Source organism: Argiope bruennichi, chromosome 3 (genome assembly GCF_947563725.1).
Source record: "Argiope bruennichi chromosome 3, qqArgBrue1.1, whole genome shotgun sequence".
In the NCBI taxonomy this organism is placed as follows: Eukaryota; Metazoa; Arthropoda; class Arachnida; order Araneae; family Araneidae; genus Argiope; species Argiope bruennichi.
Window position 1 is genome coordinate 113,379,679 of NC_079153.1, and position 23,703 is coordinate 113,403,381.

At 31.4% G+C, this 23,703-nt stretch overlaps 1 protein-coding gene across 2 annotated transcripts in view; it reads left to right on the forward strand.

Moving 5' to 3' along the window:
• The first annotated feature begins 7,102 nt into the window (after positions 1 to 7,102).
• The window catches only part of LOC129964214 (uncharacterized), a 39,014-nt gene continuing 22,413 nt past the window's right edge, over positions 7,103 to 23,703 (forward strand). Inside the window, exon 1 of one of the 2 annotated variants that reach the window (XM_056078936.1) lies at positions 7,103 to 7,332. In XM_056078936.1, coding sequence (XP_055934911.1) covers positions 7,233 to 7,332 — 100 coding nt within the window. In that variant the 5' untranslated portion in view covers positions 7,103 to 7,232. The remainder of the gene's footprint in view (positions 7,333 to 23,703) is intronic. The other variant, XM_056078935.1, reaches the window with a different exon arrangement.

The following is a 23,703-nucleotide window of genomic DNA, read 5'->3' on the forward strand; positions in this document are numbered from 1 at the left end:
TTTGCAGTTTTGTCAGCTATGCGCTATTTCTCTCAATTATAATTTCAACGTGCGCACTGATTTTGACAACAAATTCTAATTATATATTAAACTGCAATGATAAATATATCGAAAAGATCTTTCGAATTTAGATGTCGCGGGCCGACAATAAATTTCTACAATAAAATTGTAGTTACAAAATGTAACTTACTGGGAAAGTTTATCTTTTACAGTATAAAATAATCAAAATTTCTATCAGTTTACTGCCATTGCATTATAATATGGTAAATATCGAGTTACATTAATTGGAATTAAGATTGATGAAAGCAGATTTTTAAAACATTAACTAAGTTTTTTTAAAGACTTTTATTTTTTAATCATATCGCTGTTAGAAAATGTCTGTTGTGTGCTGATCTCTTTTTCGTTAGTTTTCTTTCTTGGTAGTCAAAATCCCAATGAATGTACTTTCCCTTTCCTGTTTAAGTAAGAGAAAACGGCTGTTGATGTCAACAATTGCTGCGTCATGTCTTTCTTCATGGCACGTAATTTCCGCAAGAATGTTTTTACCCCATTACTTTTATTACAACATTCGGTTTGTTTTATTAAATGATTTTATGATAGATAATTTTCGTTATTCTTGTGAAATGACAATAACCAATTCATTTACAGATTTTTTTTTTACTTTAAAAGATTTACTTAATGAATTTCCATCTAAGTCTTTGTCAACAATTCATAAACTGTTTCTGGCAAAAAAAAAAAAAAAAAAAAAAAAAAAAACACCTGGCTTTTTTTATTTATTTCTATTAGTATTTTTTTAAATATTAGGGTGGATTTACAGCCAGCCAGCTACAAATCATCCAGGAAGATCCCGCATGCGCAGAAACTATATAATGGCAAATACTTGTCCTGGCGAGACAAGAACTTGCCATTGTCCGCTCTTTCAGCTCATGAGCAATCCTCGTTCTGAGCATGCGTGACTTACTGCATTCTTATAACTGACTGAGTGTAAACCCACCTTTAGTATGTATTATTTATGTTTATAATTATTTTATTATGTTATTTTATGTTAATTACAGAAATTACTTTAAACTATGTTAGTATAAGCACATTCAGTGTGCACTGTTTTAATATTTACTTTTTTTTCTTTATTAAAATAGTTTATATAGTGTTAGATACGCTTTGAAGCTTTAAATCTTTTTATTTCATTATTAATGAACTAGATGTCAAAAGTTGATATACATGCTAAATCAGTTATTCGCTCTAAAATGGTTTTCTCGACTGGCATTGTTTAATTTTTAAATCACATTTCATCAAAATACCGGGTTTCCGAGTATATTACTTAATTAAGTATTAATATTCATTTATATAAATGACAAATTTAAAATATTTATGACAAAGTGACTTCTGAATTATCTTCAATTAATCAATCTCTGCATCTATGCAAACGTTGTCACTACGACATGTAAAATATGAACGTTGAATTAATGTTAATATTTCTATGGTGTTTAAGATAAGACTGTATATTCTTGAACTAATTGATGTATTTGTGAAAACCATGTATATTATACTATTGTTAACTAAGTAATGTGAATACTGTGTTTAATAAAGACATTCTCATATTTGGTGTTTCGTTCTTCATTTCTTTTATCTTCTACTTTTTCCTTTAGATTTCGGTTAAATAAAATCTCAAATATCCTTATAAGAAGGATATGAATATTTTATACGTTCCTTGCCATTAGAAGATAAAACATGAAAAGCATCTTTCCCCATTTATGCTCTCAGAAGATAAAAAAAAAAAAAAAAAAAAAAAAACACTTTTCCATTTTTTAATGCTAACAGTAGATAAAATAATACAATCTTTTTTTTTGTGATATGATTAAAAGAATAAAATGATTGCAGCCTGTTAATGTCAAAAGAAGATAAGCACTTTTTTCTCTTTGTCTTGTTATTAGAAGAATCTGTAATCTCTGTAAACTGTCTACAGGTTCATTACATACCTCTTCCCTTAAGAATAGTTTTTTTCTGTCATCGCAATCCCTTATAATACAAAATATAATTTATAATATTGTTCACCATTGAGAATATTGAACAGCGTCACAAAAACACTACTCAATATCGTTGTACTGGTAGGAACGAGACACTACAGTAGAATATAAAGTCCTCGTTCCTCGGCTTAGACTCCTGGTAAGCGATTTTCAGCAATAAATGCTACTGTCTGCAATTTGAACTAGGAATATACTGTATCGGGTAACTTCCACTCACAACGAGCAGTGAGGTCTCGTGTTGGATGCCATTTCACCGTCCATCCTGAGAACTGTATCAGCAATAGCGCGCCTCTTCGGACACAGCATATTATTATGAATTCGGGGTACTTTCAATTTGTTAGTCGACGAAGAAACAGTCCTTTAAAACATTCTACAGGTTCCTACAGGTTTAATTTATTCCAGAAAATTCCAGTAAAATCAGGACTTTATACGAAGAAACAAATACACAGACGAACACACACAATACACAGCAGTACACTAAAACAAACAGTAGCCTACAAGTAGTAATCGGTAGTAATAACAACCACAGCACACAAAGCGATCAGACAGAATTGAGCAGGAGGAGAGAATCTACGTATCTACACTCTGCGGTCTCTCCAAACGTCTGCAATTCTCCACTTCCTCTCCTCTTTTTGGCTGTATCCAACTACTAATTCAATACTACATGACTGGCTACTCCATGCTATACTCAATGCCGCTTCTACAATAAACGCGAGGACTTGGCACACAGCTCAGTTCAGCAAAATCTTAAGATCGAAGCAATGTTTGCGTTTCGCCGTTGACTCGCTATGCGACTCTAAACCTTCCGACGACTCTTTCCATGATTATCTTCGGCTTAGACTTCTGGCTTTTTATAGTCCCCGGAGCCGGGCAGAGAAGGTTCTGGAACAATCAGTTCATATCTCGGTTCATATTTTTTTATTCACCAAAATTCTGGGACATCCATTATTATTTTTTTTGTTGCCAAAGTCCCCAAATTCGTCGCCAAGTTGCCAAATAGTCTCTTAGTTTGCGCCAAGCTCTGGTATTACTGATAATAGATAGTTTATATAGTTTAGATCTTTATTTATGTGGTGAAAAATGTAAAAGTTGAAAGCCTCTTATCTAAACATCGTTTAAATTTATTAATTTTATGCAATTAATGTGGTAGTGACAGTCCTACAGATATTCGAAATTTTATATATATATATATATATATATATATATATATATATATATATATATATATTATTATTATTTCATAAAAAAATATTATAAAAATTGTCACAGAAAATTGCCAAGTAGCAAGAAGTTCAGTATAACAACGCTTTATTCCAGGAAAAACATGAAGCACACATAACAAAAACAAAGACGAAAAATATACAGAGACAAAGCTTTTAGAAATAAATGTATACACAGTATCGTACAGCAACAGCACGAATGTTCCTTATGTAATGTATCGTACAGCAACAGCACGATAGCGTACAGAGATTTTTCTCCACGATCAACATTCCAAGAGAGAATTCCCTTGATTGATTCGTTTTAGCTTCTCACGTTTATGTAAACAGAAAAAAATGGAATTTTCTATTGGGTTGGCAACTAAGTGATTGCTGATTTTAAACAAGATGGAAAATTCAAAATTTTTGCTTAAAAATATAACTCTATTCAGTTAGGAATTGTCTGTCTTTGTCGATGAACTTTTGGCACTTTTCAGGTTGTGTCTGCCTTTCTTTCAAGTCTTCATTCCCATATATGGCATATAACTTCTTGTGTGCTTGCGATGGGTTCTTTCCTTTTCGGAAATAATACAATATGTCTGAAGTGAACGTCTTGTTTTTTTAATCTTTAAATTGGTCCAAACAAAAAGGAAACAATAAGTCCAAACAATAAGGAAACAATATAAATTAGTGCTTTGAACACGTTCACAAAACAAAAGAAAGTGTTAAAACTATCTATTGACAAAATCCGCAATGACTTAGTTGCCAACCCAATAGACGAATTTTCGAATCTTGGTCTTTAATAGAGGTATCATCATTATTCTTTAACTTTTAGAACCATCATTTTTGTCCCCAAAGAGGTCAAATTCACACAAAGTCGAGAAATAGGAGCCAAATTTCTCCTCAAGATTGGAAGTCATGTTTCAAGTATCCAATCTATGTCTTCCTTTCTACTGTCACAGGAACAATAACATATTCTTAATAATATTACATTTCCAAAAGGCAGCAGATTTAGGAAATTCCTGGAATGAATTCTCTAAATAAATGACTCTCAGATGTTTCTATCCATTTTTAGAGATTTCTCTAATGAGATTATTCAAAAGTTATTTTCTTCTTTAAATTCTTTTAACTGCTAATTATTGTGCAACATTCAATCGTTATTCAAATTTTACAAGAGGAAAAATATCATAAAATTTTCGAATTTTACAATAGCAAGAAAAGCATAACATTTTTCGAATTAACAAATATGGTAAAATTTCAGTACAATTCGTGCTTGATAAACCGAAAAATTTATTATACTCGTAATTGCTATATGCTGATTTTGGAAATACAGTTTTTTTCTTCCTCAAGTAAAATTCAGTAATTGAATGTTGCTTGTTAAATGAAGATTTGCATCCGTTCATTAATGATCTTAAAATAAATATGTAAATGAGTGTTAAAAGAACTCTGAAGCTATTAGTATAAACAAAGTCTTTTTGCAGGAAACTCTACTAAAAATGAAGTAAAAAGTTTAGATTTTGCAACCAGATTAGCGATTAATGTCTTTCGTTTTCTCTGCTGTCTAATCAAGTGACACCGTCAGTTTCGGGATCATGCTTTCGCAATGACTTAATTAATAGTCGATGAAACACTTGAGTTTTTCGTAAATTCTAGGTAATTTTTTTTATAGAATTGTAGCACAAGTGGGTTAATTTATTTAGCTTATAAATTTAAAAATACAGTAGAATTTGGCTAATTTAGAGGGCTTAGTTTCCAAGTCGATTTATTTTTCTATACTATCTAGAATTCCTAATTAACATAATGTTTCATTTATAATCCGATTTTATTTAATTAATTCCAAATTAAAGTAAAAAATGTTTTTTTTTTTTTAAATTTTTGAACTGTTTTTATTAGATAAATACATTTATGCTTTGTGTCAACTGCATTTGTTTATCTTATGTGGAAATGTTTTCAATGAAAAAGATCAAAAAAAGTTTCCCATTTTTTAATAAAAATACTTTGATTATTTAGTCATAAGATTTTCTGTTTATTTTGAATATTTTTTATAAGATTAGTGCTTTCAAAATAATGAACACTTTTAATTTTTTACAGATAATTAATTTATTTATTTATTAAGATTATTATTTTTTTAAAAATAATAAATAACAATTTTTTTTCTAAAATTACGAGCGTAGATCCAAAAAAAAGTTTACAAGCAGCAGCATTTGGAAAGTAGAAATTGTGGATTGGAATATTGTTACCCAGAGTGGAGACAGATGTCGCTGATTGTCTTAGATTGGTTGTTCGAGCAGATAGTGTTAGTATTGAGACATGAAACAGGTACAGAATTGGCAAGACGTCAAGAGAAGTGGTTTCGCACAGAGATGCGAGCTGTTATATGATTTCTATGGGCCAAAAATGTGTCCCCATCGGACATTCACAGACAAATCGTTGAAGTGTACGGGGGCGAAGCAATGAGTAGATAACAGGTGGCGAAATAATGTCGTTCTTTTGAAGCGGGCAGAGAGATTGCTGGAAACGTTTAGGTGGGAGGTCTGGAGTCACCTCCCCCACACACAGCCCCGATTTGGCTCCCAGTGACTATATCCTTTTCCCGGCATTGAAGAAACATTTATCCGAAACAAGGCTCATATCAGACGGTGATGTTCAAAAAGGTGCCGAGAACTGGCTCAATAGTCAGGAACCTGATTATTACCAAGACGGGTTAAACAAATTGGTCCAGCGGAGTGATAAATGCCTCAACAGGTGTGGTGATTATGTAGAGAAGTGACCGCCACATATGTCTCTTAATTACCATTTGTATTCTGTGTCTATTGTCAACTAAGTCCTTTTCCTTTGCCTTGTAAAGTTTTTTTTTTGGATCACCCCTCGTATTTACATCTCATTCATTTGTTATATAGTAATTCATAAGCCATAAAATATTACAACTAAATATTTTATACTATTTTTAATTAAAATTTTTTTATTTTATCTAGTTGTATTCATTTTAGACTCAGTTGTTCATCTGAATTTTTAATGAATTCAGGTGCCTTAACTTTTCAATTTCTAATTTACCAAGTTCCTCAATAAGATTATTCTATAAATAAACAATTGGCTCTAGAGCAACCAGTTAACTGTTTTTGATGAGCATACTCGTCATGGAAAACGTATATCATTTTGCTTTATTACGAGTTTATTCGTCAGAAGTAATAAATACAGACAATTTGTAGTTTGAATTACAATTTTAATAAAACTCAAACATATTCGTAAATTTCAAGATGTTTAAAATATTTTGGAGACCAAGTCAGAATATAAAGGAACTAATAAAATATTATTAATAATTATTACCAAAAATAAAACCCACATATAATATGAATTGATTTCCTAAAATGTTTCGCTATGTTGTATTAGTCAAACAATTTTTTTAATATTTATTTTCGTTCATATGCAAAAAATGTATGTTAGTTTAAGTCAATAAACAAATGTGATTATTAAAAATAAGTAATTTCGTTACAACATAATTTCATATTACACATTCTCTGTGTTTGACGAGTAAATTCGTCATCGTCAAACTTTTGCGACACAATTTAGATGCGCATTTTCCGAAGAGGTCGAAACAGTAACTGGTTAAGGATTTAAACAACATTTTCCATCGTATCTCGCCCTTGGAATGCTATCAAGTTTGGTAACCTTACAAGTTTGCATGAGAACGAACATACACACACACACACACACACATACAAAAAAAAAATATGTTAAAAACTATTTAAACATTACTCAACATGTGCTATAGAAATCATAAGAGTGAAGAGGAAATTGCTTTGAGACAACTAGACTTATTATGCAGGAAACAGGTCTGCTCAACACACCTTAAGTTCAACGGAAATGGAGAAAAAGTTCCAAAACAATGAATGAGTTCCTTTCTGCGAAGGAAAACGATCATAAGCACGTATCACCTGTTGCATCAAGTGTACACTCACATTAGGGCGTAGGTTAATCGCTTTACTATATTTTTTAATCTTGTCGCGTACGAATGTTACATTCAGTCTGTCGAAGAATAAAAATGGCGTTGCTGTTCTGGGTAGTTGTTCTTGTTTATAACTGCGGAATTGCTGTTTCCAGAAATATAGATGGTAAGTTTGTTACATTTTTTTAGAAAGAGAATTCCATCCTTCATTTTCATGTATGTAATATTCCCTTAAAAGCAGAGATAAATAAGAACAAAAAATTAATAAAATGCTTAAGCAATAATGAAATATGTATGACTTATTAGCATACAAACACACGGCGGATTTGAGGCCTTAGGTAGAATAAATTATAAGACTCCTACTATTTGGGCATTTCATTTTCAGATTTCAATGTATTTTTGAATTAATAATCATGTTAAAAATTTATTTTACGTAAAGTTTTAATTTAGTGACTTCCAAAAAATATTTGTTTTTATTTTAGCAGTCTCCTTTGGCGACTAGCTGGAAATATTAATTATATTTGATGTCAAATAAATAGTTTGGATATAATTTCTTGTCCATGATTCCGCCAAGTTTTCATTCATTTTAATTGCCGCGTTATTTTAATTGTCTTACTTAAAGTTCTGTTTATTATGTGCATGAAGATTTCTAATGCAGACCAGTCTCGTAACGTTATTCAAAAGATAAATATTCGGTTCATCTTTCTAAATTTCGTGGTATTGTAACTTTTTTTTTAAAATCTGTCTTACAAACTACACAGACACAAAGATTAAACAGAATTCTTCTTCCTTAATTTTACACACTGGAAGAAAATCATGTGATTAAATATTTTAGGAAACAATAAAAACGAATTCAATTTCAGGAATCAATGTAAAATTCGTAATTCCTTAGTAATGAACAATGACAACGAATTAAATTTCAGGATATTAAAGTAAAATTCTTAATTCCTTAGTAATGAACAATGAAAACGAATTGAATTTCAGAACATTAATGTAAAATTCTCAATTCCTTAGTACCAAACAAAAAAAATGAATTGAATGTCAGGGCATTAATGTCAAATTCGTAATTCCTTAGTAATGAACAATGAAAACGAATTGAATTTCAGAACATTAATGTAAAATTCTCAATTCCTTAGTACCAAACAAAAAAAATGAATTGAATGTCAGGGCATTAATGTCAAATTCGTAATTCCTTAGTAATGAACAATGAAAACGAATTGAATTGCAGTACATAAATGTAAAATTCTCAATTCCTTAGTAACGAACAATGAAAATGAATTGAATGTCAGGACATTAATGTAAAATTCTCAATTCCTTAGTAACGAACAATGAAAATTAATTGAATGTCAGGGCAGTAATGAAAAATTTTTAATTCTTTAGTAAAGAACAATGAAAATGAATTGAATTTCAGGGCAGTAATGAAAAATTCTTAATTCTTTAGTAAAGAACAATGAAAATGAATTGAATATCAGGACATTAATGTAAAATCCTTAATTCTTAGTAACGAACAATGAAAATGAATTGAATTTCAAGGACATTAATGTAAAATTCTTAATTCCTTAGTACCGAAGAATGAAAATGAACTGAATTTCAGGGCATTAATGTAAAATAATTTTGGAAAAGAGGCAAAGAAATGTTTTTAAAATAACTGCCAACATTTTGAAAAACTTAATAATGTCTCCGTTTGATAATACACATATTATCGATTTTTATTCAGCTAGTCGCCTCGGACGACTAGCTGGTTCACCAGGAATATTGGTAAAATTTATTTTCAGATAAATTATTTCAATATAATTTCATACCCATGAATCTTCCAAATTATTTGATATTAAAGTCATATAATTATAATTGTTTTACTTTAGATTCTACTTATGATGTACATGAACCTGTCTAATGGAGACAGTTTTACAACAACATAGAAATAATAAGAATGTAAATATCCAGATCAACTATCTTCTTGATTTCGCGGTATTTTGACTTCACTTTTTCTTCTTTTTTTTTTTTTGTCTGCCTTGTAAACTACACAGACGCAGATATTAAACGGAATCCTTATTCCTCAGATTTCAACAATGGAAAAAAATCGCGTGATTAACTATTTTATGAAATTGCGAAAACGATCTGAATGACAAGGCAACAAAGCAATCGCTTGTTAGAAATAATTAAATATATATATATATATATATATATATATATTTTAAATAATTAACAAAGTTTAGCAAAAGTGTCCGCTATTATTAAATTGGTATAGTTAAAAAATGACAATTTTTATATTTTAAAACAGTGTAAATTTCATTTTTGTGCAATAATATTTAGGGAATTTAAGGGAAAATACCAAAATGAAGCTTAATTTTTAAGTAATTAAAGTTCCAATTAAAATTTCATAAAATTTGTTCAATTATGTACATTTTTACCCCAAGTTTATATGTACGAAATTTCGTAACAGTAAGTCAAACGCGCCCGCGCATATACATGCACACGCGCACGCACACACATACACGCGTGCATATATTTTTATTAGTAGTACCTTGTAGGCCGCGATGGCCTGGTGGTAAGGTCTCGACTACAGAGCCGGAGGGTTCCAGGTTCGAGACCCGATTCCACCGAAGAACCGTCGTGTAAGGGGGTCTGTTGCACGTTAAATCTGTCCTGACCAAACGTCCTCCTGCTGGTGTGGAGAGGGGGGTGCCAGCTCAGGTGTCGTACTCGTCACCTGACCGCGGTTCAAAATGACGAGGTCCGTCCCAAAATAGCAATAGTGTTGCTTTAAACGGGACGTTAATATAACTAAACTAAACTAGTACCTTATTTACACTTTCTCCTCCCCCCCCTCAGTTTCGAGAAACATAGAAAAATGAAACATGGACGCAACCCCCCACCCTCAACAATTGAACCAATTTCGCCATTTTTGTTTGTCAATTAATCTCATCATCTTTTGTGCATAGCAAAATAATTATAACTCTCCATGTTTATTATGAAAATATAATCTAAACAGTGTGATAAGGCGTACTTTAAACCAGTTGACATTATTAAATTAATATCATTAATACATAGCCATAGTGTCATACATGCCATTAAAATGGCTGTTTACATATATTTATTTTAATGCCCCCTTACATCTTTGTAACTTATGTCTTTTTAGTAAATAGCGAAACAGTCGCTGATGAGGATTAAGCGTTTCCCGAAATTCAATGTTAAGGCAGTTCACCAGCTCATTTGAGGTGATTAGTTAAGATTTCTCTGAAAGCCTAACTTATAAGCTACATTAAGCTCAACGGTGGGACAGATTTAAGGAGAGATTTGCTATAACGATCGACCCGAAGGCAAATATTGGAGCATTTCGTGCTATTTGGGAAATTGGTTCCATTACGGAATCGCATGAAGATAACCCGCGCCAGCCGTTTTCTGAAGAGAAATCGTTAAGCAAACCCCCCCTTCCCTTGTCCTCAGTTTAATGTTCTACCAGGAATTGAGAATGCGGCATTTTCTCACCGAAGTTTCATCCATAAGCTTAATATGGCCCCTTGGGTATGGGCTATCAAAACAGTAAACTTGAGATTGCATTTCGAAAATGAAATTTTGTAAAATCTGAAAAATGGTTTTACTGAGTTATATATCAGATAAATATTGGCAAAAAAAAAAAAAAAAAAAAAAAAAATTGTATTAAATTTCATTGGTAAAAAAAAAATGAAAATATTTTTTTTTTGTTAATTTAATTTTCTTGTGATTCTTTGTTAGTTTTCTAAAAAATTCTATTTTTTTTATGTCGTAATCGATTTTTTAATGTAGTAAAGGCATGTTTTTCGTATTAAGTTAAGACGCATTTTCAAAACTGGGGAAAATTATTTCAATGTTTATTCATTATTTTTGGCATTTTCATGAAACAAAACATACATTTATTAAAAATTATTTAAATTTATTGAATTATTCTGTTTTAACTTTTAACTTTTGATAATTTATTACCTTTTCTAATTTCTGTCTTAAACCTTCTGAAATTTACTATATTTCTATAATGCGGTTTCTCAGGATTTAGTTGCTGAATTATTTGATTGATGAATAAACTATTTTGTCATAATGATAAATAGGATATAACTTTTTTTTTTTACTTTCCATATATCTGCGAAAGGGGGTAACTCAGAAATCAGGATGAGAACTTTCGGGTAGAGAGATTGATTCTCGTTACCCTGGTGGTAAGGTGGTAAGTGGTAGGGGTCGGCTGCCTCCTATCGATGACGGGACGTTCTTCCCACGGGAAGGGTTGGAGCGTGGCCGGTGATGGCAGTCAGGATTCAAACATAATTTTCTTGTATGCCTTCGGGTGGGGCGGAGTAGCTGGTTAAGGCAAAATTTTATATTTGAATTATATACAAAAAAGTAGTGGTCTTCAACATACATATACACTATATACAAAAAAGTAGTAGTCTTCAACGAATTCAAATTCAAACTTTTGATGAATATCCATGTTCCAGATTTCTCAGAGTCCGAAAAATACATTTTTTGAATTATATATGTCTGAATATGAGGAAAACATTGTGAGCTAGTCGGAAAAAATTTGACATGTTTTAAAACCAAATTTGTATATTTCTAATAAACTTTGAATGCAATTAAATTTACAAGAAGGCTGTATGGTTTTGCAAGAACAGTGATGACTACAATGAAAGCTGTAAAACTTGAAGAGCTAGATAAATAAAATTTGGTATGTTGTTTGCGATTATCCCAATCAAATTTCGAACCAAATATATTGTTGTTTCTAATGGCACTTGGCATAGACAAGCCCACTGACATTAGAAACCAAATATGTTCAGATGTTGATCATTTATTAATTTGTATTTTCATATGCTTGTAAGCGGAATTACTCAAGACCGCCTTCATTTGCCTAAATAAATTTATAAGCAGTTTTATCATTCAAAATCTAAGTCTTTTTCAAATTTTGAACCAAATTTGCCAAAGGAGAGATTCAACCATCTATCAATCGGAACCATCTGTTGTGTCGCTTGCATGTAAATACGATTACCCTAAAACGCAATGACTTTTATACATTATCTTTTTATTAAAATTGTAGTTATATGACAAACGAGTTTGTATAAAGATTGTAAGACAAATTTTGGTTTCAATTCATCTATAAAAAGACACCCAAAATGTATATTCCGTTTTTTAAGTAAAATTATGAAGCACAAAATTCTCATGTTTGGATCTCTAAAATAAAAACTGAGCACGTCCTTTCCCAAGGTCCATAGTTTTATACGAAGTGGGAGGGAAGATAGCTCTTTTATTAGAGAGCACACAATGAAGTTTCGGATGAACCAATCCTGCTTGCTCATCTTAATATTAAGTTTTGGAATCGTTCTACTATTTGAGGAAGCCTATCTCCGTCCTCTCAAATCATTTTCAATTCCATATCGGTTTTGATCTGTTGAGCTTCGACCTTAGACCTCTTAAACATTATTGATTTCAGGCCAAAGGAGGAGCAAAGTTAATTTACATATAGATGAATCAGCATGTTGAGAAAGGGCGCTCACATAACCTGTGCAATCCAAGAAACCCCCTATTGTTAGCTGTAAGACTAGCGAGAGTAGTCTCCTTCTTCATATTCTCTAATTAAGGCCTTATTTCCCTTCCCCCGCATAAAAGTGTGGAGTTTGTGTGACGTCACAATTACCTTGCCTGCATTGGTGAACGATAGTTACGAAACATAGATCTCTGGCGTGAATTTAATATTTTTACCGAATCTATAGCTAAAATATTCATTTTTGCGCCTTTTTGGAGGCAGATTGGCATCAAAATTTGACATGAACTGCAGTTTTATTCACAAAAAAACATGCCAAATTTCATTGATTTAAGCACTTAGTTTATGAGTTATTGCTTTTAGATGCATGCGAAGGGACAGATTAACAGACTTTCACCCTTTTGATGGATTTACTTCAAAATTTGATAAGCATCTGTATTTTAAATGATAAACTTGTGTACCAAACTTTATCTATCTAGCTCTTTGTAGTTATCGAGTTCATTTTTATCCAAACAGTCAGAAACTGACTTTCTGTGAATGGATTTTGTTTAAAATTTGATAGAAATTTGCAAATTTGTTCACCATTTCATATACCAAATTTCTGTCTTTTGGCTTGAAGTGTTTTTGAATTATCGTTTCACAAACAGACAGATAGGCGTAGTGCCAAAAATGTAGGAGTCAGGGAGGTCTAAAACGTAGATTTTTGTTAAAATGTCGAATCCGAATTTTTGACGATTGCTATACTTTTAATACTTCAACCGTGGGGACAATTTAAAACCCCACTGCTGAGCTTCAGCGAGGAAATTGATAATTTCGAAAAGGTATCGTTTCGAGTTTTGAAGAACAAGATTGTAGTCTTGTCGCGTTCTACTAAAATTGGATGATATTGCTTCCATCTGTATTATGTATCAGGTACACAAAACTGATAAAGTTAAAGTATTAAATACTTTGTATCGGTTTTTGAAATCAATTTATAATTTCCACCAACTCATTTGTTTTTGACATGATGATAAGGAATTAATTTAACATTATCGATAAGTCAATTTATAGGTCAATGTCAAACCATAAAAATACCCCATGATCATCAATAACTTTTTAGAAGAACCTAAATACGAAGCTGGTTTAATTTTTGTTTAATTATAGTAACTTCCCGTTTTAAAGCAACACTAGAACTATTTGGGGACTGACATCAGATGACGAGGACGGCACATGAGCCGTCTCCCCCTTCTCCAAACTTCCACACTAGCGAAAGAACGTTTGGCACCGACGCATTTAATGTGCACTGGACCCTCGATGGTTCTTCAGTGAAAGCGGGTCTCGAACCTGAAACCTCTGGTTCGGAAGCCGAGACCTTACCACCAGGCCACCGCGGCCCAAAGTCCCCATTTGGAATCACATTCGTATGAGTATCAGCTACCAGTCTCGGCGCATGTGCGAGAGCCGATGCTATCGATTACCCAGTTTCAATCCGACGAGAGAAGAGTCCGTTACCAGTTGTATCAGATACAAGCGAGTATATGAACCTGCATATGATACATTAAAACCAAGTACCAACCCCACCTAAGCTCTCTCTGTACATTCGCGTTTTACTAATCGCGTATAATATTTGGCCCTTGCACTTTATTAAGGTAACTTAACTATCAATACCATGCCTTGTCGCTTAATAGTTGCTAACATAACAGAAGGCGAGCAGTTCGTAACCCCTGACTATTCTTTCACCGCTCTCGGATGATTAATAATGTCCCATTAATGACTCACGGTCCATTTCTCAAGAGAGATAAGAGGCGCATCGACAAAGGAGGGACACATCCGCAGTTCTTCTTTTGTAGATCACAGAATATATGTCGCCCGACTACTAATCGGTTTTCGTGTCATTACTGCACAAAGAAAATAGTTTTAAGCTAACAAACATTAGACGCATTTCATGACCATCTTCTTTGCCTACATTATAGATTTTTCAGGCTGTAAAACGATTAATATGAAAGGCAATTTTTAAAAAAAATGTAACTTCTTATTTGATATGATCAGGAATTATGGATTTATTTGTACCAATCTTCTACTATTGCTGCAGATAGAAATTAAAAAGAGTACATACTAATAAAGGAAAATCCTATAATAAATATAATTTCTACATTAGCAAAAGCACGTGATTTAATATTCGGATGTAAAGTTTGAATTTCATTATAATATTAAAAACATTGATGTAGATTGTGCATAAAATTCAACATTGCATTGTGCATTAAAATTATATAAAAAAAAAAGAAAAAAATGTGCAGAAATGAAATTGATGTCATTAAAAAAGTAATTTATTGAGTTTTAAGTTAACGCAGAATCAGTTTTGTGAGTTAATGGTTTGGGAAGATATGAACAGCAATTATTGATCTGACCCCAATTAAAATTGCTTTCGCTCTCTATCAATTTTTTTGTTTAACGTTTACTTCTATTATCTTGATTTCTTTTAAATTTCCTTTCTTTTAACTGATTAGAGTTTTTGCTGACGCGGCGAGATCTCAACCAAACATTTCTATTAATATTTTGCAGCTACATTAATTCACTAATCGAAGTGTTGAATAGAGTGCAGTTGTAAACATGTTTAAAGAAGCAGTCTGAAACATTTATATGACAATTTGTTTATATTTAACTTTTCTCATCTGATGAGGATTGATGACTTCATAAGAGAGATTTCTATGATACGTATGTTATTTTTTTACATATGTAGATTCATATTTGTAATATAAAAGGGTCACACATATGGAGATATTTATTATTTATAAAAAAAATTTTCTTATACTGTTCACATTCTAAAAGGATCACCTCCTTCTTTTTAATCTTTTACAGATAATGCCATTTATATCTCAAAAAGTTCCTAATGTGAATTATAGACTTGTAAATATGTTAGTTTAAATACTAACAGGTTAGTTATAAAAACAATAAACCTAATTTACAAAAGGAGATCAAATACTGACACATAATAAACATTTTATGTAATTGCTTATAATATACGAATACAGCTATCAACATTCACACATATATCAGCATATATTGGAAGATTGTCTAATCATTAGTATTAAAATTATTTGCAATGATAAGCAGTCTAATCAGCATTCATTTAGAGGTTATCGCAGCAGTATCTAACATTTAACGGCTTCAGACATCGATGCTTTATTCAACATTCTGTATATATACTTTTATAAAAAATTTTAAGCAAATAATATCATCTAAGATTCCCAATTTCTAAATAATTATAATTTCTCAATTGAGTGTACTTCTTAACAAAATTTCAGTATCTCCTAGTTTGCTAACTTGTAATCTGTATTAAAGATGGTGGCCAATTTGCGAGAAGTTCTAACTCTAACTAATTATCTTCCCAAATCCTAGTTAACTGTATTTACAGAAAATGTTTAAATGTTTTTCAAAAGCAGAATAGAAAACTATAAACTGTTTGAAAGTTAATTGCCAGTTTTAAGCAGAGCTTTTCAAAACACATACAAAAGCAGCTTCTTAGAAATATCCATATAAATATTTCAGAATTACTATTCGTCTGGGAAAAATAATTATTTAATACTTAAAATTAAGCTTTAAAGTAAACTGCTCGACAAAAGTTTCAAATGTGTGGGATTTGAGATTATTATCAGTGCTTAAATAATTTCATAATGTATTCTTGCCATTAAAGGAATTACACTCTTTACAGACCTATTCTGAATGAAATAAATAGAATGCGAGCAATTAGACCTATGTTTTGAAGAGACCATTTCTAGCACTTCGAATAATAACTCTTTTCCTGTTGTATTAGAAACGGAAATAATTAATCATTCGACATCATTCATCTTATTTACAAAGAGTTATTTAATTAAGCTGCTAGCTCATCTTCGGAAAATAATCAGGAAATAATATTCGGTTAAATGAGAAATGAATTACTTTCCGTTCCAGACAACATTTTACGAAATATATTTTGACTATATAAGAAACATAAGGATTTGCTATTTTGTTTTCTGATTCTTTGCTTCTGAGAGCTTTAAATGTTTTTTTCTTTACATATTCTTATTTCTTTCATATGTTTCTAAATAATTTAGATGTTCCTCTTGTATCTTTCATATATATTAGATGTCCCATGGATTTCCTAAGTATTTTTTTAATTCATTTTTTCAAATTTGGTGTGTTTAGGGTAAACGAAGCCCAGGCGCCGTCTTCGTCATCTGACCGCGGTCCAAAATTGCAAGGTCCATCCTAAATTATCCTTAGTATTACTTTAAAACGAGACGTTAATATAACTAAACTAAACTCATATTAAAACTTGATTCAGGCCGCAATTTTAGCAACAAGTACACAAACTAAATTTTAACTATCTAAGTCATTACGTTTTTGAATTATCGCGTTTGAATGTATTTGAATGTAAAATTAGAGATATAATTAACCCTTTGATGGATTTGAACCAATTTTTTCTATTAAATTCTTTGTATTTTTTACTATCGCATTCGCTTGCAATCGAATGAGCTGATGATTCCCATGAATGGATTACTCTGAAAATATGGCTTAAAGGCAACTTACCAAATTTCATCCATATAGGTCAAAGTATTTCTTAATTATTACATTCATAGACATATATAATTCCAAAATTTTATTTTTTATCTTAGAAAGGTCTAAGTTGGGCATATTCTCCAAAATTCCCAATTCAAATAATTTACTCGATACCTTCGCTTTATATTCTTCGTGTATGAGAGAGTAAAAGTGTTTTGGGAAGCAAAGCGTGAAAATATTTTTGAAAACAAAAGGTTTAAGTGCTCTCTTGCAGTGCAGAGTTAATTGTTTGAAGAAGTTTACTGAACTGCATGAAAGATTTTTCAACAATCGGTTGTTAACAATAGCCTATTTCGATGTTAAGCCAAATTTGGAACCACATAAGAATTTTATATTACACAGTGATAATAAAGTAATTTTTATATAAAAGTGTGAAAACAATTTGCAATTTATTTTCCTTCAAAATATATAATTAACTTTTAAAGAAATAAACTGTAAAATAAAAAAAAAATAAAAAGAAAGAAAAAGGGCATAGAATTGTGTCACTAACTCAATTAAGGAAACTGCTTTTTCAGGTTGCTCCAACAATTTCTATAAGTATAGTTAAACAAAAGTATTATTTTTCTTTTTTCAAATTCTCATAAGCACCCATGATTGGATCCAAGTAAAGAATTTCGAGTAGTAAATCATTTCTTCTTGTTCCTTTGTTTTCTTACGTGTGATACAAAATCTCTTAGCCTCAATTTTTTTTCTTTTTGAAGAAACATCTCATTTTAATTCTTTTTATTGTTTCTGTTGCTTTGACTTGTTTCATTTTCAATTTATGAAGATTATTAATGATTTTTCACTGATTATTAGACTATTCGTCTGATTTAAGATAATAATCTTATTTATTCAAACAGTCTATTTTAGGCTATTATTTATGGCTAAATCTAAATTATGAATAACGGCAGCAAAACAGGTAAAAAACACCACTTCATAATCTTACCTTTAAATTACTTTAGGAAAATATCATTATGATCTTGTTATACCCTACGTAGATCCACCTACTCGAAAGGGTGTAAGACCTTGAAGATCGCCAGGGAGAGAACAAAATTATTATGATGAATTGCAGCCAAATAAATTTCCTCTTTTAGGATACAATACACATATTTTGCTGTTTACTTTCAAACAGTGTCAGGCCCATTTGTCAGTTTAGGAATATTTGGAAATATAGTCCAACATTAGAATATTGTTACGAACCTGTGATGCTGCTTCCCAGCATAGTTGGTTCCATAGGATGTCCCAGAGCTTGGCGACAAACTTGGCGACCATTTGGCGACTTGGCGACTTTGGCGCCAAAATAGATTATACCAGAAACATCGAGAATTTTCCCGATCCATCCAGTAGGAACCGAGTTACACCTCGAACGTTCCTGATTGGTTGAGAGGCTTCTAGCTCCGCCTCCTGATGCCTATAAAAAGAAGCAGTCCTGCCGCTGCCGAGTTGTTGCGAACCAGAAGTAGAAGTCGCCAGAAGTAGAAGTCCCCAGTAGTCAGAAGCGAAAGAGTAGTCGTCGTGGTGAACCAGATCGGAGAGAGTAGTCGTGAACCAGATAGGAGAGAGTAGTCGTGAATTGGAGAGTAGTCGTGGACCAGTGGAGTCGTCGTAGTCGGAATCGACGGTAAAGAACTGGCCTTCCAGAGATAAGCGGAGCAGCGACGGAGTGAAGCTAGTGCTTAACTAAGCTGTGTTCTACTGTCTGCAGTAGAATCTGTTGTATGCTGCTGTTTTGTATGCTGCTGTGTATGCTGTTGTATGCTGCACGTCTCGGCTGAAGATAATCGTCTTCTGTGCTGTATATTGTTGTCATCTTTGTGCTGTCCTGTGTGTCTTCGTGTAAATAAACGTCGTTGTTTTATTTTCTACTGCCGCCTGGTGATTGAGTGTTCTTCACACCATATAACGTCCACTATCCAAACGAACCTCGGAAATTTTGTAACAATATAATACAAAAATATTGGGAATATACTTCAATCTCAGTACTAGCATTTGTTGTCCAGTTACACTTTCGAATAAGAAACTATTTTCTAAAAGGAATGACCTCCTATTTCTTTTAACCTCTTCATATTTGATTAAATGTCTGATAGACGCAGGGATTTATTGAATTTTTCGTTTTAATTTCCAATTAAGTGAAAGCATAAAGTAATTTGAAAATGCTTAAATCACTTAGAAATACTTCAATATCTCAAATGCCACTTTTCTTACCATATAAATTAAAATAACAATACATGTCCCAAATAAGAAGTGTTAACTAATTAGAAAGTACAGTAAATTCGTACATCAAGGCATCAAATAAGACTTATATTCCATAAGTACGAACACCAAAAAACGTTTTTTAAAAAAATATTCAAAAATCCATATTTACATCGTTGCAGTATAAATTGGTAATTTATGGTTTTAACATTAAACAGAGTTGTAGCTACGATGCCGATTCAATCAAAGCAATGATTCAGATTTGGCAACTTTCCCAAGATTTAGAATGAATGAAAATTTCAAAACAGATGCGATGATTTATTTGAGCGATCGCAGATTTGACATGTAAACACTTTTTATGTTACAGAAGAGGGTCGTAAACACAATAGAATAATGCTAAAAGTCGCCGATGTTATATATTGTGTCTGAAGAGATTCAGTACATTGAGAATGTTGGATTTGAGCCAGGAGACCCTAATGTTGATTGATAAAAGATTATTTTCTGTGAGTTTTAAATTGTATACCATTCATCTCTACACAAATATAACAAATATAACAAATATACCATATACATTTTTATCACTCGAACTTTAATAAAATTTTGAATAATCCATTTGTTGTCTTTTTATCGTAATTATAGAAAGCGTCATTTTCTGTTCTGACAGTGCCAAAATATTTAACTTTATTTCTAATCCAAATTAATCTAAGCTTTAGATGCTAATATCTGTTATTCGACGTTTTGAACTTTATTATACTCATTGGTTCTTATACAAACAAATGTCCTGTGAATGAATTTCGTTCCAAATTTGAGAGAAATCTATGAATTTAATGTAAAAACCACATACCAAATTTGAGAGGAATCGATGAATTTGGTGTGAAAACCACATACCAAATTTGAGAGAAATCTATGAATTTGGTTTAAAAACCACATACCAAATTTGAGAGAAATCGATGAATTTGGTGTAAAAACCACATACCAAATTTGAGAGGAATCTATGAATTTGGTGTAAAAACCATATACCAAATTTGAGAGGAATCTATGTATTTGGTGTAAAAACCACTTACCAAATTTGAGAGAAATCTATGAATTTGGTGTAAAAACCACTTACCAAATTTGAGAGAAATCTATGAATTTAGTGTAAAAACCACATACCAAATTTGAGAGAAATTTATGAATTTGGTGTGAAAACCACATACCAAATTTGAGAGAAATCTATGAATTTGGTGTGAAAACCACATACCAAATTTGAGAGAAATCTATGAATTTGGTATGAAAATCACATACCAAATTTGAGAGAAATCTATGAATTTGGTGTAAAAACCACATACCAAATTTTTTTCGTCTATTTAAAAGAGTTTTGAATTATCTTATTCATAAATAGTTTGAGAGACAGGCATAATTTCAAAAATTGATTTTTTGAACTCATAATGGTCATACAGAATTATTTGAAGAAACTCTTTGGATATTTTGTATAACAGAAAATTTAAATGAAAGTAGATTCGAACTTCAAGTAAGTAACATCGAATACAGGCACATGCTGTGCTGTATAACTTCAGAAGTCTAGATCATCATTGAATAGTAATGTTTTAGATTTGATTCATTTGTCGTGATTACATCAGTCATTATATTGTATATGTAACGATTTTTAAATCAAGCAACTAACATAAAGAATGCCAGACTAAAAGTATTATCATATAAATTATTTTAACTTTACTTTAAGATGATGAAACTATAAAGTTGATTTGAAGTTCCTTAACGGTTCAAAGCACTGATACAAATTTTGTTTGAAATTAAGTAAATAAATAATTCAAATTTAAAAAATTGTACATAAACTTTTGACGTGACTGAAATGGTAATTTTCGGAATTTTAAAGAGGTGTAAAAATAATTTTTAGAAAAATATATGCACCGAATTTATTGAGAAGTAACTTTAACATGGTAATATGGTAATAGAAATGGTAATATTTAACAAAATGAGTAATCTATATTTATAATAAAGCTGAATATATGTGTTAAGGTTCTACAGGCCAGACTGTGTGAACTACAGCTACCAAATTCGACACATTTATACCTTGCTGGTCGAAAATATGCAACCGGGAGCGATTTTTTTTTGAATTTTTAATTAGAATTTTAAATAATTAAAAATTAAGTGAAATTTTGGCGTTTTTCCACTACAACTTCCGAAAATATCACAGCATAAAAATAATTTTTACATCAAGTTAAAGTCCAAAAAAATTGTCTTTTTAATGATACCAATGTTAATTAGTTTCCTTTTTTTTAATGAATTTAAAAAATATTTTAACCATATTTTCCAACAATTTATTTCTCGCAAAATAAAAATAAAATTTAACTTGTTTTTAATAAAATAAAAATGTTAAACTTTGCTTTCATTTTGAATACCTACTACCAATGAAGTAATCACAAGTCAAAATTCTCGGCGTCCTGACCTAGGGGTAACGCATCTTCCCCGTGATTTTGGTGTTCTGGGTTCGAGTCCCGGTACGGGCATGGTTGCTCTTCTTCCGTGTTCTAAGTGTGAGGTGTGTGTGAATGTGTCCTTCTATAAAAAGGGATTATGTGTGACCACGTGAAGTAACTAAGTCGTACTCTTGGTCCTAGTTGGCGCTACTGTAAAAACAAGAGACGCTCACTCGGCTTAAATCGCCGATAGAAAACTGTCAGTGGACTTGTGAAGTGCCATAAGCCACAACACAACTTGTTACATTTGATAGATCTAGGCCTAAATTCTTCATTATAGGTTGATTTAAAGGATTTTGTACCGAGACTTTCAAAATGTCATTTTAGTTTCAAATATTATCATATTATAAAGATAAATCTTGTATATCGTTTTAAGGTAGAATTACTTAGGTTCTTTACAAATTCTGTCTTCCGAATAAAGATAGAACTTCTGTCTTCAAAAAGAAAGACAAATAGTAAAACAGAAAAAAAATTCTGATTTGGTTAGAAATAGAAACCTTTATTGACAAACTTAGAAAAACAATTTATCACATCGATAACAAGAGTGAGACAGCTGTCAGCAGCACCGGAGAACAGACGTCAGTCGGGAGCTGAAATATTGAGAAAGAGAGAAGGCAGTTGGGATAAGCTTTTTGGCATTAAATCACGCTGAGTCAGCCCTGAAAAGCAAAATGGCTGCTTTTCTTTGCAAATTTGGGTCAGAACATATCGACCGTTCTAACTTCCAAAGGGGGAATGCTTTTAAGATTGATCTTGAAAGCGAATTTGTGGGGGCAGATTGAGAAGGAAATAAAAACACGTGCCTTTACATTTTACATGTAAAATGATGGGCATTGATTGTAGTTTATGGTTGAAATTATCATTCGTCGGTACTAAAATAGTTACCTTAAAATAGGATGAATCAACTTCAATTGGAAAGTATCTACTTATAAACAAAAATAAAAATAATCGAAATATTGCATAATGATAACTCTCTGCCTTTTTAAAAAAAATAACGACACATTTCAGAATTTTTATAATTATTTTACAATTAAATAATTAAAATCTCATGCTTCACCTCAAAAACAACTTTTTTAGCATTTTTAAAGCAAAAAAAAAAAAACAAAAAAAAAAAGGAAAGCTAATTTATTATGCTACTAAATCATTATTTTTCAAAATAATTAGGTCTTGCAAGCTAGATAGTATTAATTTCTTTCCATATATTAACAGTGGATATATTGAGCCCTTCAGAGGCATTCATCCACTTAAAAAAATTCTTTATAATTATATTCCGTTATATTTGGTCAATTAAAAAAAGAAACTGTATAACCGTTGTCTGGAAAAGTAATAAATGAAGTTTACTATTGACTAAACGATTTTTAATATAATAATTAATTTAAAGTGATCGATTTTTCAGTGAATTTCTACAGAAAGAAGGTCAGTCTAAATTGTCTGAATCCATAGACGCTTAAAATGCAAAGATCTACGAGGTAGACCGTTTGACTTAGAATAGAAAATCTGACCCAAATGTATCTTCGAAGGTGGGAATGTCCTAGGGAGGAGCGAATATATTGATTTTTCGGGTGTCGAATTCTCTCTAATAACCTTAAAAGTTCGCGCCTTTGATGCTAATTGATGGAAAAAGGCTGAAAAAATGTACTTTAACATACGAAGGTATTACTTTTGAGCCATATTAGAATTCGATACTCCAAAAATAAATCTTTTTTTTTTTGCTGCACTTAATTACGCCTTACGACAATTATTTTGAAATTTAAATTAAGATATTTCGCAATGAAACATAACTATTTATTCTTTGAGTTGTCAT